The sequence below is a fragment of the Gossypium raimondii genome, chromosome 12 (genome assembly GCF_025698545.1).
Source record: "Gossypium raimondii isolate GPD5lz chromosome 12, ASM2569854v1, whole genome shotgun sequence".
Classification (NCBI taxonomy): domain Eukaryota; kingdom Viridiplantae; phylum Streptophyta; class Magnoliopsida; order Malvales; family Malvaceae; genus Gossypium; species Gossypium raimondii.
In genome coordinates this window covers 48,097,428-48,115,150 of record NC_068576.1, presented here as the reverse complement: position 1 = coordinate 48,115,150, position 17,723 = coordinate 48,097,428, and the positions used below count along the sequence as shown (strand labels likewise).

At 33.5% G+C, this 17,723-nt stretch overlaps 1 protein-coding gene across 1 annotated transcript; it reads right to left on the bottom strand.

Moving 5' to 3' along the window:
• Positions 1 to 952: 952 nt before the first annotated feature.
• On the bottom strand, positions 953 to 1,723 carry LOC105762505 (transcription factor ILI3). The gene is made up of 2 exons (XM_012580278.2): positions 1,565 to 1,723; positions 953 to 1,300 (listed from the first exon to the last, which is right to left on the bottom strand). Exons 1-2 carry the CDS (start codon positions 1,664 to 1,666, stop codon positions 1,139 to 1,141), a joined length of 264 nt encoding a protein of 87 aa, XP_012435732.1. The 5' UTR covers positions 1,667 to 1,723; the 3' UTR covers positions 953 to 1,138.
• Positions 1,724 to 17,723: the final 16,000 nt, after the last annotated feature.

Genomic DNA, 17,723 nt, shown 5'->3' with positions numbered 1-17,723 from the left:
CCTGACAACAGCAGACTCAGAAAAGGTAAACTAATCCCACATAGGTATTTTAGGAAAAGTGTTCATGTTATTTATATAGGATGGAAGCAGTGCTGTTATTCGCCGAGCTTGGTAACGCAAGCTTGTGACCCAGGTGGGGTATTTGGGGTTATAGAACATCTGGTCTGGCTTAAGCGGTCGGATTCGTTGTGGCAAATCACCGGCCTGCCCTTTCCAAGCAAGGAGTGATCCACGGGATTTGAGCGAAAGCTGTGAGTCTCGTGGGATCCTAGGGAGAATGGTAATGCGTGAGGCTGGTTTCACAGAGCAGCGATAACTACCCGTTCTTTGCAGTGCTAGGATAGCAAGCTGGTGGCTCCCTGGGTTGACCATAATTGAACTATCCAACACCTATTTTACAGATTGTCTACTATTTGGATTACTGATGGAGTTTGACATTTCATGTAATGTTTGTTGTTGGCAATCCATTACTTTGTTCACCTCTCCTTCCTTAAAAAATGGACTACTCTTTCTTTTAACCACCCACCCACTTGCATAATCCAATCTAATTAAGTTAAACTCAAAAATAGTAACTACAAACTTAAGTTCACGTACGATAGACATAAAATATATTACAAATTTCTATAAAAAGAAGAAGTCAAATTAAAAGTACTTTGAAAAACTAAATATGAAAGTTTTGGAGTGGCCAAACATCAATTATTATATTTTTAAATGCTGATTTATTTTTTCAAAATTTATAGGGTTAAAAGTATAATTAATGAAGAAATATGATCAAAATTGAGTGGTAAAAATATGTAAAATCTTGGATTCAGAAAAAAAATAATGGCATAGACATAGGAAAACTGAGGGAAAATAAAAGATATTAATTGTCGTAATTCGATGGGCCCAACACCAAAATATTTTAGTGTAATGGAGACAAAGAAGGAAGAACAAGATGAGACAGATACAATCATACAATGAAAGTTGGAAAAGTACTTTCAATTTTTATATACATTATTTATACTCTAATTACTCTCCCAGGCCCAATCAAATTGGGATATTAATTAAGAAACAGTTTCACATAACCAAAAAAAAAAGACACGAGCATTTGTCTGTCGTTGAAACTTGAGACAATTTGAGAAAGGAAAGGGGACAAGCTTCACTGTTGAAGCAAATTTGTAAGAAATTCAGCATCAGAGCTAGATATATCCATGGAATCTAGACATTGCGATAGCCTCTCACTCAAATCATCTACTTCTTTCTGTAATCTTCTGACATAACTACATGTTTCTTTCAAAATTTTCGTTGTCGATGATGATGCCTACAAACATAAAATCATATACCAAAAAAAGGGTTATTACATAAAATAATACAGTTTATCCTGATCATGATTGTCAGTCCAAAATGTCTGCATAGGATCATAGGGTTCCCTGTTGTTTATTGTTCAGTTATTACCAGAACATTGTCATCGTAAAGACTAAAGAGCTTGCCTAACCATGCATGGTTTTCAGTTACTTCAGCCTTGTCAATGACATGGAAACAATAGAGGAGGATAGGATAAAGAAAAGAGAGAGGAAAACACTACCCTGCCATGGCGGCCATGATTGAGCTGAGGAAGCAATGTTCCAAGTCTTAAGATGAGAGCATTGAGCTCATCATCTGTGATTTTGTTTGAAGCTCCAGACATGAAGAACCCTAGCTACCTTTTTTGCTCTTTTCCTTCCAACACTATATATAAATTACTGATAATGGTGTGGTGGAGTTTGACATAGGAGGAAGTAGGCTGCTTATAAAGAGAGTTCGAGGGTTAGATTGCAAAATGTGGTAGTTGATAAAAACATATTTAAAAAATAAAATTTTGTTGTTGGTTTTCTGATTTACCTAAAATAATCAAACAGGAGACCCCATTTGTCACATATTTCTCCATTACTTTGGCCCACAACTGTGCTGGCCATGCTTAACTCAGTTTGAAATGAAATACTTTTTGTTTAATTATATGAAAATATATTAGACTTTTTTGTTAATGCAAAGTTCGCACACTTGTCAAAATTTAGTTGGTAACTAAGGCATACATATATTTTTATATAAGTAAAGAGAACTTTAGCATCACTTTTAATAATTTTTAAATATAAATATATAATATGGTAAAATTTAATTAAGAGGGTTTACATACATGAGAAAATATTGTATGAATCTATGATTCTACGTTATTCTTATCCCTTTCCATTAGGAGAATGATAAATTAAATTTTCCTCCTCATTTTATCTTTTTCCTCCTAAAAGAATTCAAATCCAACTAAAAAATTCAAAATAAGGAGAAAATATGATTGATCATCCTCCCATCGGAAAATGATAAGGATGGAGTGGAATCACAATTTCATATAATCCATTCTCTCTCTCTATATATATTGTTTTGATTTGTATTTTTATTTTAATTTGTATGAAGCAGTCTAAATTTTTGTCAAATATTTTTAATCTTTAAATTAGTGTTTATGAACTATCTAATTGAATTTTTAAATAAAGATTATATATATCTACGAAAAATGTACAAAATACAGATGTTTACATCTTACCAAATTGGTTCCTCTTGTCTCTTGCAATACACATATATATTATATACAAAGATTTTGATTGAATTGTTGTCATCCAAAATTAGGTCTCAATTTAATTATTAAATTACTAAAAGAATTTATTTTAATAAAATAATAATTATTAATTTAATGGTATTTTTATATAAAACCTAAAAAAATTCATGCTTATGGAATATAAACTCAAAACACTAAATATATTGTTTACCAATTTTGTCATTTTAACTAAAGTAACATTTGATTTTTATAGGAATTTTTAGTGTCATAAGTTAAGTCAATAGCAACTCAAGAAAAATGAAAACACTATGATGTACAATTTCAATGTATTTAATATTCTTAATACGATGTATTTATCTATTTAAATTTCTTTTTATTCACAATTTAAATTAATTTCTATTTTAATTTTATTTATTGATTTTTATAGGTTTTTCAACTAAACTTCAGGCTCTATTTATTACATTATCCATTTAGATAACACAATGAAATGCAAATGGAATAAATCTCAAATTTATTAATAAATTTTAATTTAATATTTAATTCGACATAATTATTTATATGAAATTTTGATTTTAATTAAATAGTATATATTTTACAAATAAATAATCTAATTATTTGTACATATAATATATATTAAAATGCCGATAAAAATATTAAATTCATATATAATTTTAGACAATATCAAATTTTCATATAAAGATATTATTGGTTTTGAAAATCTATACTACTAATGGACTCCTACCTCTGTTTTTCCTTTCTTTTCTTTAACATTAAAATAGTTAGTCTAAATACTTTATTCTAATTATAATTATGATATGAATTTTAAGAATTGTTAGCAAAGTTAAAATTCTTTACTAAATTCAGGCACATTACAATGTTATTTTTTTGTTATATAGATACCAAGTGAATTTTTTTATTTCAAAATGTCACACCAAGAATTTAACTAAAGAATTTTAAAAATGTTAACAAATAAGCCTAAAATTTTAAATTTAAAAAATAAAGGAATTAAATTCTTCAAAATAAAAATATAAAATTAAATTCCAAATATATAAAAATACTTTAAATATATTGTAACATTTAAATTTTTACTCTATAATTTAATAAAAATAATTAAACCAATTTAAACTTACTATTAATATCAAAGATTTAATCTTCGTTTTCCTTTTGTTGAAAAGTTAAAATCTCGGCAGCTTGGCCCATGAAAATCTAATATAGATATGGTAGGATCTAGACAACTGTTTAGAGATTGAAACACTTGCTTTTTTCTCTTAGTCTAAAGTAGCAAAAAATATCCATCCGCGTCAACCCTCGGCTCAACCAATAAATCATCAATATGCATTCAACCAAACATAAGAATACTATTACAACTATATTCTATTCCATTGAACCAAACAATTGAATTGCTGATTATATCTCTATTCCATTACAGCCCTATTCCATTCACTCCAACCAAATACGGTATTAATTTCTAAACACTACCATAAGTTTAAGCTAAACCTTTTGAATACAACAAGTAATCCAACTCTTAAAAATAAAGTATAATTTACACTGTAGGCCAGTTGCTGAAAATGACCACTACACTAGTTTGTAAAATGCATCCTTTCTTAATTTGAAGTATGGTCAATCTTATACAAGTATTCTAACTCTTAAAAACATTTAAATTATACATTAAAAGTGTAATATACAATATCGACAGCTGTTGAGTTGCTAGTTAAGTTGTAACATGAATTGCAACTATTGAAAACAATTTAAAATTTAAAAAGTAAGATAAAGAACACGATCAGTTGATTACGTAGTTCGTATCCAATCTTATGTTTGCGAAGTATTACTTAGTGAATAATCCTCTATAATTTCAACAGTACAAGATGATTTAATCTCACTCTCACTCTTGCTCTTTGTAGTCTCACTGTCATACAATTATAATGATTGAGCTCTCCCACGAAAACTTTTCCAGATCATGTGTGATGAGGGTTGAAACAATTCAGGTTTTATAATGGACTGGGAGCTTAATAAAGCGATTTTGAAGTTTGAAGTGGAGGGCCTTGATGCAGCGAACCGAGATGAAATCCCTTTAGTTGGTAATATGGTTGGGCAATCTGAAGTTGTGGTATGCGTGATGAAAGGTTAGATCCAAGAGAAAAGGTTAGATAGTAGTGATGAAGATTGGTTCAAGTAACTTAGGGATTTTGCTAGAAAAGAAGAAGAAAATAGGAAAAAAGAAATCTATTTCAGTAGGTGACATTAAAGTAATAGAAAATATTGAGGGGATGCTACCACTGTGTGCTGGAAGAGAGACATGGTTAAGGAGTAGAAGAAATGTGGGCTCTTAGGGAGTAAGAAGAAGAGGTAGTTGTGGAATTGGCAAATATTGAATTCATTAGGAGGGCTACATATACTTGAAGTGGATTTTCTGTGATTAGCTGTTTTGTAAAAGAACTTTTGGTGCTTTTATGATGTAGTTTGGTGCTTTATGAAGTTCTTTGTACTGAGGTGCTTTTTGGTTTCATTTAGACGTGGGTCAAGTGTGTTATTTTGGTGTCATTAAGATGTGCTTATTACAGTGTTTTTTTTACCCTTTGGTTAGTTCCACTCTTTTGGGTTGTAATAAAATTTTATTATGAACGATACTTTATATATTTATATGAAGCAAACATAGATATGATATTTCAAAACATCTAACAAAAAGTAATCATGATTAAATAAGTATAATTCAATATTAAATAATCGTAAAAGTATCAAATACATTTAAATTAATAATGAAAAATCAAAACGTCATTAAATAGATAGAAACACTGTCATCTTATCCTTCCATATTTTGTTGACAGGATTTAATGCTTGATTAAATTAGGTTGGACCAGTCAATCAGATCAATGGGATTGAAGGTGTTCATTTAGATTGAGAATCGCTACGGACTGATTGAATTAGACTAAAAACCAATCGAACGGGATGGTTGAACCAGATTTTTTAAATTTTATAATTTTTTAGTGATTTATTTAATCGAATTAGGCTGACCAATTAGAGCAATAAACTGATCAATTCAACCACCTATTCGATTCTAAAACCCTAAAGGATTTGCTTAATACATTGTTAGGGAACTTGAATTTGAAATTTAGGATGTGTGTTTCAATTATTATATAAATGGTAAGTATGATAGTTAAGATTCAAACAATATTGATTTATCAAATCTAAAAATATTTTAAAAATTTTAAATTCATTATACACTATTCCCAAACCCCTCGCATTCGAATTAACCCAACTTTACTTAAATATGAGACTAGGGAGGAAGAAAGCAATAAAGACAAAGGTTAAAAAGGAAAACAAAAGACAAAAGAAAACTAGGACCGACTGATCACATGTCAGGGCTTGTATTTTCTAGATCCCTCCCCTCCAGGAACTACTGTTTCTTTGTCTTGATTTACCGACTTCATAATTTCGCCCTAAATTTCCGGTTGCTGACCGTACTGTTTCACTTAAATACCCATCATCTGATGTGAGAATGGAGAAGAGGAATACATTTAATCATTCTTATACTCATCTTATATTGCGTTAAATGGATGTAGATTAATAATTTGTATATTCATATTGTTTCATCATTTGTGTTATATTTTTTCAACATATATAAAATGTTGATACAGTGTTTTTAGTTTTGTTCTCTCTAGAAAGTGGTTGTCTTAAATCGGGACCATGAGTCGGTCCTAAAAGTTGCAGCAAAGACTAAGACAGTTCGGTTAACTATTCTAACGGTTTAACTGTAAGACTAATCTGCTGTTAGAAACTAGAATTTGTGATTTAAAATATACATATTTTCTAAGATTATTGACAAAATCAATTTTTATTAATATTTTTTAATCTTAATTATTTTATATTTTTTGTGTTAATTAATCAAATCAAAATTAACTAACTAATTTATATATTAATTTCTTTAATTAGGAACTAATTTTAATGTTTAGAGTAGGACTTAGATTTGGGTCTTTATTTTTACAAAGATTTTCACATGATTTTTATACACTATCAAATAATCACAACCTGACACTTTATTAAAGTGAATTTCAACTTTAAAACTTTCATTTTAGCCCTAAATAAAATTATTTATATTCAGTTTTAGCTACTTTAAATGTTGTATTTACCTATTAAATATGAAATTATTTATTGGATAATTATTTTATATTCTGGATGTAGAATTTTAAATTCCACAAACAATATTGGAAAGGTGACATGTATCTTTTTTTTATATATTTAATTTTTTCATCTTTTTACTATACCTTTCACACCATTTGCTTTTTAAAAAATGTTTATTATTGTTTATTATATCCAAAAAATAAATAATATTTTTTAAAAAGCAATATTTTTATTAACATTTAAAAGTAATTATCTATAACTCATTCGCAACCCTTGAACCCACGTCCTCCTACACTAACAACAATGCCGATGCCAATCGAGTTAAGACTCATTCAGCATTTCATCCAATAAGTAGTAGAGTTCTTAATTGAACTCTAAATAGTAAGCTTATTTAAGTTGAAATTATGAAAAATTAAGCATGTGGTGTCATTAATTTCAAACTATGCTTTTATTTAACCACGAGTTGAACGAGAGATTTTAGCAAAATTGTTGGTTGGTACCATTTGATACCTACTAATCTATGTTAACTTCGTTAAAAATAGGTGCTTCGATCTGTTTCAGCTACTACAAGTCTATATTAGTAAATCCCAATTGTTAATATTTTTATCTTCATCAAAATTATATTTACAGATAAAAGTAATTATACATATGAAATTGAAGTATGTTATATATATGTGAAAAATGTTTTAAAAATATGGACAAAAACACATCAATAACAATACGAAAAAATAAGGTGGATGAATATAATAGAGATAAGGTTAAATTATAGGGTCAATGTTCAAAGTCTGAGTGCATGCGCCATGCATGCCATGGCAGTGCCATGTTTTTCAATGGTCAAGCATTAAGGTTGGGGAAATTATTGGACCACACCAACTACCTTTTTTTCTATCTTTGGATATAATATCTTTTTACCGATTTGGTTGGACTTTTATTTAACACTTTACTACAACATAAATATTTGTACCACTAGCAGGGGAAATTTTTTATTTATACCCTTTAAATTTTAAAAATTTAAATTAGTAAAAATAAAAGTGTACTTTAAACCCTAAAATGATAAAATTTGATTTAATCCTTTAAAAATGATAAAGATATAGATTATTCAAATGGTGAAATTATATTTTTACTATTATAAAATTACAATTTAATTTCGAATTTTTAAAAAATGTTTTTAGCTTCGCCCCAGACTATACCAACTACTCACATCGAAAACAACTTACCTAATTCCAATCTTTGAACTCTGAGCCTCAGGCAAAGTAAATTTTAATTCAGGCCAATTACGATTCTAGTAATAATTATAAAAATATAATATATTTCAAATATAATTTAATGGTAAATGTGCTGTTTAGACCGATCACCAAGGAGAAAGCCAGAAAATCTGTTTAGGGGTTGAAATTAAATTGTAATTTTTATGATAGTAAAAATGCGATTTCATCATTTTAATAACATCTATCTTTATAATTTTTAAAGAATTAAATCAAATTTTATCATTTTAAAGTGAATTAAAGTATAATTTTATCTTTACTAATTTAAAATTTTAAAATGCGCATCACCTAGCTCGACTGAATTCAGATGATTTATGAACAGTTCTACTATAAAGATGTTAGATGTGGAGATGATTTTATTTTTGAAACTTTTCTAAATCAGGTAATATCCTATTTCTATGATACACCTATTGAAAGCTAAAATCCAAAAACTTTATATATCTAATCCCCAAAATATCGCATTTATATAAAACAAAAGATTTGTTTTCAAAATAATGTTTGTTATTGGGGTTTGAAAGAAATGCTATTATTTTATATATGCGTTGCTTTTAAATTTTCACAATCATAAATTTATCTTTAAATATTTATTTTTATTATTTTAGATTTAATTTTTTATCATTTTGGTATTTAACTTTCAATTTTAATTAATTAATTAATATTTTTATTAATGGAAAAGTTGATTGAATGGTTAAAATTTTAACAATATTGATTTAGAAACTCACGTGATAATCTACGATACTTCATAAAATTTCAAAAAAAAAAATAGAACATTCAACAAATTTCAAAATTTTTTACAAAATTTTTTAAAAGAATTGTTCACGTTAATAATGAAGTATACATAGACAGTCATACAAGTTGTCATGTTAATACCATTAAAGTTTTAACAATTCAGCCAGCTATTTCTTAAAAAAAGGTAAATCGTTTATGTAACACCCCTATCTCGTATCTGTCACCGGAACAGGGTTTAGGAGCATTACTAGAGTTTTCATATCAAACTCGGATATTTTATATTACTTAACATTCATATCATAAATTAATTATATTGTTCCTTATATAAGCTCGATGCCCAAAACATATATTAGAAACAAGTCGGGGCTACATCGGTAACTAAGAGAATTTTTCGCGAAACTTTAAAAATTTTCCTAATCTCAGGGGCACACGCTCGTGTGGCTCACACGGCCAAGTGACACACCCGTGCCTTAGGCCGTGTGGCATTTGAAATAGGGCACACGGCCGTGTCCCCAGCCCATGTAACTCTTTGACTTACAATACATTTAAGTGCAAGGGTCACATGGCCAAGCCATACGTCCGTGTGCCAAGCCCTGTGAAAATTCCTGAGCATTCTGTTTTGAATTTTTAAGATGCAGGGGACACACGGCCAGAACACACTCCCATGTGCTAGTGTCACGGGCCGCAGTTCAAAGCCCGTGACCATCGCACCAAATGCATCCAATGGAGATCTATTGCTTAGATGGGGATCATTTGGCCTACGAGAACTGGCCCAATTCAAAGAGCTATTGGACAAGCCTGTCAAATTGAAGCCCAGTTGGCCCGATAATGAAGAGATGGCAACTTAGGCTAATATATCTTGTAAAGATTAGATTAGATAAGGCTTATCTTGTAAATCCCTAAAATTAAGGGATATGGTTAAATCTCATCCGTCGATGTAAATGTATCTTGACCTTCGATTTTAGGGGAGCTCAACTATAAATAGAGAGCTTCCCCCTCAGTTGTACTGACTCCATTCATTGTTTCATTATTCTTTGTGAATAAGAAATGTAGAGAGCATTTACTCAAACTTTTCTCCCAAGCATTCTTGCTTTTGTTCATATTTTAAAGTTCGTTCTTACTTTGTTCTTCTGCTGTTCTTCGTGGGTGCCTTGAGGGAATTCTGTTGAATCCTTTATCATAGCGAGATTAAGCTAACTTAAGTGTTTTTACTATTGAATCCGTTATCATTGTGAGTTAGGCTGACTTAGGCATTTTTAAGCAAAGAAACTGCCTAAGGCTGCACGGATCGCGTGGAAAAATTCTAAGTCCGTGACAAGTGGTATCCAAGCCATGTTTTGAACCAAGTGATATTCGAGTTGGTTCGAAGGCACCGTTGGGATGTCGAAAGAAGAGTTCGAACAAAGGTGGGCGATGAAGTCTTTGAGTGAGATGTTGTCGGCTGTTGAGGAATGCGTGGGTAAACTTGAGGAGTCCATGGAGGATGCAAAAGAGTCAAACAATGAGCTTGGGGAAAGCATTGATGACTTGAGGGAGCAGTCCAGGGAATTTGTTACCACGTGTCTCACTTCCCAAAGGGATAACGTGCGAGAGTTGCTAGATTCCCAAAGGAAGAAGCTGACGGAGAGAAACGATGCTCTCGAGGCCATGATGATGGCTTTGAAGGAGAAAACAATGGCCACGACGAGGGCTTTGAGTACAATAATAGAGGAGCTCGAGGGAGAGCTGGCTTTGTGCCGAGCAGCCGTGGGGAAGGGAGTGGCAAGTGCAGCACTCAGTAACGAAGATGTCCCGAAGCCGAAAGAGTTTGTGGGGACAAGGTTTGCATGCGATGTGGATAATTTCTTATGAAGGATGGAACACTACTTCCGTACCAAAGGCATCATGGATGATGCGGCTAAGGTAAACACTGCTTCAATGTTTCTTACCGACATTGCACTTTTATGGTGGCGAGGCAGGACCACAGATAAAAGACCAGGTGAGATTGGGACGTGGCAAGAGTTCCAATGCGAGTTGAAGGGACAATTTTACCCAGAGTTTACCGGGGAAAAAGCTCGGGCAAAGTTGCAAGGTATATTGCAACGGGGCACAGTGGGGGAGTATGTTCAAGAGTTCAAGGAACTCATGCTCCAAGTTTCAGATGTGATCGAGGAAGAAGCATTGCTTGCTTTTCAGAATGGATTTAAGTCGTGGGTCAGACAGGAGGTGGAACAAAGAGGTGTCCAAAAGCTGTCGGAAGCCATGACGATAGTTGAGTCAGTGGTCAAGCTTGGTCTAGGGAAAGACAAGCTTGGGTCTTCCAAGTCCGAGGAAAGGGGCGTATGTGAAATGGATCACAAGGAAGATATTGTTGATGGCAATGGCAACGGCGACAATGGTGGTAATGGGAAACCACGAGTTGGGAAGAAGAAACCCAAGAGGAAAAGGGACAAGCTGAAATGCTTTCTTTGCGATGGTCCACACATGTTAAAGAAATGTCCGAAGAAATTCGCGCTTAAGGAGAAGCCGATGGGTAAAGCCTTGGTACTTGGTTCGAGCGCAAGGGGTGTCGAAGCCAAGGAGGCCGAAAGCGTGAAGAAGCTAGTGGAGTGCTTCTTGTGTCATGGTCCGCATAGGTTGCAGAAGTGTCCGAGGAAATCTGTCATCGAAGGGAACGATGGAGCAGATAAGGAGCCCAAGAAGCTTGGTTCGAGAAAGGGAAAAGCAGAAGCCAAGAGGGCAAAGAGGAGCAAAAAGAAGTGAGTAAAGTGCTTCTTGTGCCGTGGTCCGCATGAGTTGTGGAACTGTCCAAAGCAAGCCGGAGTCAAAAGAAAGGCAACGTCTGAGCTTGGTGAGTCATCGGAGGGGCTTTCACCCAAGGAAGAGGTAAGTTTGTTATTGGACTTAGAGGAAAGAGTTGCGATGAAAACAGTGAAGCTGGAACCAATGAGGCTCAAGTTGAGTGAAGTGTCGGAGTTGGCTGAGTCATCGACAAGGCTTCTACCTATGGGAGAGGTGGGTGGTGCATCGGACTTCAAGGAAAAAGAACTGATGCATGTGAGACAATTGACCAGAGTAAATGCAAAGGTACAAATGAGTAGGACGGTTTGAGTGAAGAAGCGACGTAGGCCGAAACAAAAATCCCGAAGAAAGAGAAAGGCTAAGGCGCTGAGACGAGACCAAGGCGAATCATGTCAGTGCAATTCGGAAGTCGCAATGAGGACGTTGCGAGAATGGGTGGGGGAGAATATCACGGGCCGCAGTTCAAAGCCCGTGACCATTGCACCAAATGCATCCAATAGAGGTCTATTGCTTAGATGAGGATCATTTGGCCTACGAGAACTGGCCCGATTCAAAGAGCTATTAGACAAGCCTGTCAGATTGAAGCCCAGTTGGCCCGATAATGAAGAGATGGCAACTTAGGCTAATATATCTTGTAAAGATTAGATTAGATAAGGCTTATCTTGTAAATCCCTAAAATTAAGGGATATGGTTAAATCTCATCCGTCGATGTAAATATATCTTGACCTTCGGTTTTGGGGGAGCTCAACTATAAATAGAGAGCTTCCCCCTCAGTTGTACTGACTCCATTCATTGTTTCATTATTCTTTGTGAATAAGAGATGTAGAGAGCATTTACTCAAACTTTTCTCCCAAGCATTCTTGCTTTTGTTCATATTTTAAAGTTCGTTCTTACTTTGTTCTTCTGCTGTTCTTCGTGTGTGCCTTGAGGGGATTCTGTTGAATCCTTTATCATTGCGAGATTAAGCTAACTTAGGTGTTTTTACTGTTGAATCCGTTATCATTGTGAGTTAGGCTGACTTAGGCGTTTTTAAGCAAAGAAACTGCCTAAGGCCGCACGGATCGTGTGGAAAAATTCTAAGTCCGTGACACTAGGCCGTGTGTCATACACGGCTGAGACACATATCCGTGTCTCTGCCCGTGTAGACAAAATAATGTCATTTCTAAGCCTTATTCCTCACCCAATTTCACCTTCCACCAACATAAACACTTAAACATATTCACCAATTCAAGACATTTAAACCAAGCCAAAACCAAGTCTTATGCATGATACTTCATCACATGTATTCCTATACTCAATCTTACCTAATTGATCAAATTTACATATATGCATACCTTGTCAATTATGCTATCTCCATCCATTCATCCATATGCTTACCATCATTAAACCATTTCAATTTCACACATCAAACATGTTAAGGCCATAAATAATTATCAAAATATACCAAACACAAGCCATGCCAATGGCTAGTTACAACCAAAATATTTAAAATGCCAACCATGACCAAGTTAACCTATGCATGCCATTATAACCAAAATTAGTTTCATAATGGTACTGAAATGGGCCGGTGGATAGTGTGAGTGATCTCCGCCAAGCTTCCAAACCAACGAGCTTTCGAGTACTATAAAACAGAGGAAATACAACTGAGTAAGCACTTAATGCTTAGTAAGTTCGTATAACGGGAAAATTAACTTACTATTCATTTACTTATATAATAAACATGCATAATACATCCAAAGCAGTTTGGCAATTAGCCTAACACATATAAGCTCAACAAACATGTTAGTCATGTATTTCATGTGAATAACAAGAAAAAGGATGAACTCATTAGGTATCAAGTTTCCAAGTATTCCATGCATATATAGATAATAGTTTTCATTTTGATTTTTCATATTCTCATGTCAGAATTTCACCCGTTGAATCATTTGAAATCTCGATGGATACTTGGGTAGTACACCTGAAGTGTACAATACTATAAATCCGTCAATTCATATCTAGGAGTGCTTTTATGAGCACTTAAACATAAATCTCTCTCTCAAGCACTACAACGGGAAGCTTATTGAGCCTTGTACAGGAAGCTTATCCGGGAAATATAACAGGAAGTTCACAAAGAGCCCATAACGAGTAGCTCCGAAGAGCAATTAACGGGTAGCTCTGAAGAGCACTTAACAGGAAGCACCGGATATCCATATAACAGGAAGTTCAAGCGAGCATTAAAGGGAAGCTCACAAAGAGCCTTTAATCGGGAAGCTCATGAAGAGTCATATTACAGGACACTCATAAGAGCTGCGGTGTGCCCACAACATATGTAGGGTCACAATCGATCGGGATGTTCCGAAGAGCATTTGACGGGAAGCTCGCAAGAACACTATATAACGAGAAGCTTAAGAGGGCTTATAACAGGACGCTCTTTAGAGCTACGGTATGTCCGCAACATACGCAGAAACACTACCATTTTGGGAAAAAGAACGCTGTATCCATCGAATCTCATTATCCAAACGGGACTTATTTATTTATCAGGGATTTTCAATTATGAGATTAATTACATACACATATATGACATTTACACAATTTACTTATTCAATACTCAATATAAGAATATAAATATACACAATTAGGTTACACAAACTTACCTCAACAAATGTTCGTGACTTGTAAACTACTAATCCGATACTTTTTCTTTTCCACGATCTAACTTCATTTTTGATCTATCTAGATCTATACGAGTAAATTTAACATCAATTTAATACAATTTACGTTCAATTCAGTCCAAGTCACATCTTAGGAAAAATTACCATTTTGCCTTTTACTTTTAATTAATGACAATTTCGTCCCTAGACTCGGAAAATAAAATTCATGCAATTTAATCCTTATTTCAAGCCCAGCCGAATTTTACATGTATCAATAGCAGCCCGTGTGTTTCACAAAAATCAAAATTTTTCCATTAATTTTTCCATTTTTACAATTTAGTCCCTAAATCAAATTTTCATCAAAATTCCTTTAACAAAAGTTGTTTATCTATCAACAACCTTTCATTTTCTACCATAAAACTTCATAATTAAACCATATTCATCCATATAAAAATCCTAAAACTTTGATAGCTTTGCAAATTAATCCCCAAAATAGTTTAATTATGCTATTACAATCTCGGAAACTTAAAAATTACTAAAAACGGGACAAGAATTCATACCTAACTAAGCCAAGAAAGCTTGTTTGAGCTCTTTTCTCTTGGCTAGGGTTTCTATAAAAAAAATTTGGGAAAGATGATGATAAATGATGATATTTTTGGTTATTTAATTATTTATCATCTTTTCACCTTTTTCTTTCCAATTTCATCCTTTTCTTTAATTAAATTTCCATGGATGAATCATCATCCTTATCTACTAACTTCTCTTAATGGTCTATCTGCCACATAAGGATCCTGAACCTTGAATTCCATAGCTATTTGATACATATAGCTACTAGAACTCAACTTTTACATTTCATGCAATTTGGTCCTTTTCATCTAATTAAGCATCAAATCGGTAAAATTTTCTTAACAAAAATTTCATAAGATTTTCCTATCATAATTTAAACCATGAAATAATATTAAAATAAATTTTTTTGGACTCGAATTTGTGGTCTCGAAACTACTGTTTCGATTTCACTGAAAATGAGCTGTTACAACTCTCCCACTCTTAAAGAATTTTCGTCCTCGAAAATCTTACCAGTAAAAAGGTTTAGATATTGCTTCATCATTGTTTCCTCCGGTTTCCAGGTAGCTTCTCCTATTCTGTGTCGTTGCCAGAGGACTTTTACTAACTTTACCTTTTTATTTCTTAATTCTTTTGTCTCACGTGCAGAAATTTTGATCGGTTCCTCACTGTACGTCATATTAGGTTGAATATCCACATTTGTCGAAGAGATAACATGTGAAGGGTTTGACCGATACCGTCGTAACATAGACACGTGAAAAAAATTATGAATTCTCTCGAGTTCTAATGGTAGTGCCAATCTGTACGCAACAGGTCCGATTCTTTCAGTGATCTCATACGGCCCAATAAACTGTGAACTCAATTTGCCTTTACGGCCGAACCGAAAAACTTTCTTCCAAGGTGAAACTTTCAAGCATACCTTGTCGCTAACTTGAAATTCTATTTCTTTTCTTTTAAGATCTGCATAGGATTTCTGATGATCAGAAGCTGCTTTTAAGCTATCTCAAATCACTTTCACATTTTCTTCAGTTTCTCGAATCAAATCAACTCCATGTATCTTTCTCTCACTGAGCTCAGTCCAATACAATGGAGATCTACATTTGCATCCATACAAAGCTTTATATGATGCCATCTTTATACTTGACTGATAACTATTATTATATGCAAATTCGACTAGAGGCAAATACTTTTCCCAATTGCCTTTGAATTCCAATATACAGCACTGAAACATACCTTTGAGAATCTGAATCACATGTTCTGACTGACCATCTGTCTGAAGATGAAATGCAGTACTAAAATGTAATTTCGTACCCAAAGCTTTTTGCAACTTGTTCCAGAATCGGGACGTGAACCGTGGATCTTTATCTGAAATAGTGGAGACTGGCACTTCATGCAGTCTAACAATCTCAGAAACATATAACTCTACTAATCTATTTAGGGAAAAATCCATACGTACTGGAATAAAGTGTGCAGACTTTGTCAAACGGTCAACAATTACCCAAATGACATCTTTCTTTTTCAGAGATAGGGAAACCCTGATACAAAGCCCATAATAACTCTTTCCCATTTCCATTCCGATATCGTCACTGGCTGTAGCAAACCCGAAGGTACTTGATGTTTAGCCTTAACTTGCTGACATATTAAACATCTAGATACGAATTCAGAAATATCACGCTTCATTTCTGACCACCGGTACATCTTTTTCAAGTCATTATATATTTTATTACTTTCCAGATGTACAGACATAGTACCATTATGGGCTTCGTACAAAATCTTCTGTATAAGTTCCGAATTCTTTGGTACACATACTCTGCTTTTGAATAACAGACAGTCATCAGGTCTAATCTAAAATTCTGAATTAGAAATCGATTCACACTATACTCGTTTAGCTTGTCACTCATTATCACTTTTTTGAGCTTCATAAATTTAATGTAGAAACGTCGATTTAGCTTTTAGTTCAGCTAAAATTGAACCATCATGAGACAATGACAATCGGGTATTCAAGGCTCCCAAGGTAAATAGAGACTTTCTGCTCAGAGCATCAGCAACCACATTTGCTTTCCCCAAATGATAATCAATAACCAGATCATAATCTTTCAATAATTGAAGCCACCTCCGTTCCCTCAGATTTAAATCTTTCTATGACCTCAAATACTTTAAGCTTTTGTGATCAGTGAATATGTGGCACTTTTCACCGAACAAGTAATGCCGCTAAATTTTTAATGCAAACACAATAGCTGCTAACTCAAGATCATGTATCGAGTAGTTATTTTCATGTGGCTTAAGCTGTCTAGAAGCATAGGCTATTACTTTTCCTTCTTGCATTAAAACACAACCTAAGTCATTCAATGATGCATCACTGTAAATTACAAATTTCTTAATTGATTCAGGCTGAACCAGAACTAATGATTCAGTTAACAGGGCTTTCAACCGATCAAAGCTTTGCTGGCACTTATCAGACCATTCAAATTTCACATCTTTTTGCAATAACTGTGTCATCGGAGAAGCTATCATCAAAAATCCTTGTACAAATCTCCGATAATACCTAGTTAATCCCAGAAAACTTCTGACTTCAGACATATTTTTCAGAGGTTTCTAATTAACAATAGCTAAAATTTTATTTGGATCCACTCTAATGCCTTCTGCCGACACTATATGTCTCAGAAAACAAACTTCCCGAAGCCAGAATTCACATTTACTGAATTTAGCATATATTTGTTTTTCACGTAGGGTTTGCAGTACAATTCTCAAATGATCAGCATGTTCATTTTCATCTCAAGAATATACCAAAATATCATCAATGAATACCGCTACAAATCTATCCAGATACAGTCTAAAAATTCTATTCATCAAATCCATAAATACCGTAGGTGCATTTGTCAAGCCAAATGGTATTACAAGAAATTCATAATGTCCGTACCTGGTTCTGAAGTCTATTTTCGGTACATTTGACTCTTTCACCCGTAGCTGATAGTAGCCAGAATGTAGGTCTATCTTCGAAAATATTGTAGCACCTTTCAGCTGGTTAAATAAATCATCAATGCGAGGCAGTGGATACTTGTTCTTAATCGTGAC

Coding starts and splice junctions, on each gene's coding strand:
- LOC105762505 (XM_012580278.2), bottom strand. CDS start 1,666: ATGTCTGGAGCTTCAAACAAAATCACAGATGATGAGCTCAATGCTCTC. Junction 1,301..1,564: donor ATCATGGCCGCCATGGCAGG/GTAGTGTTTTCC, acceptor TTATGTTTGTAG/GCATCATCATCGACAACGAA.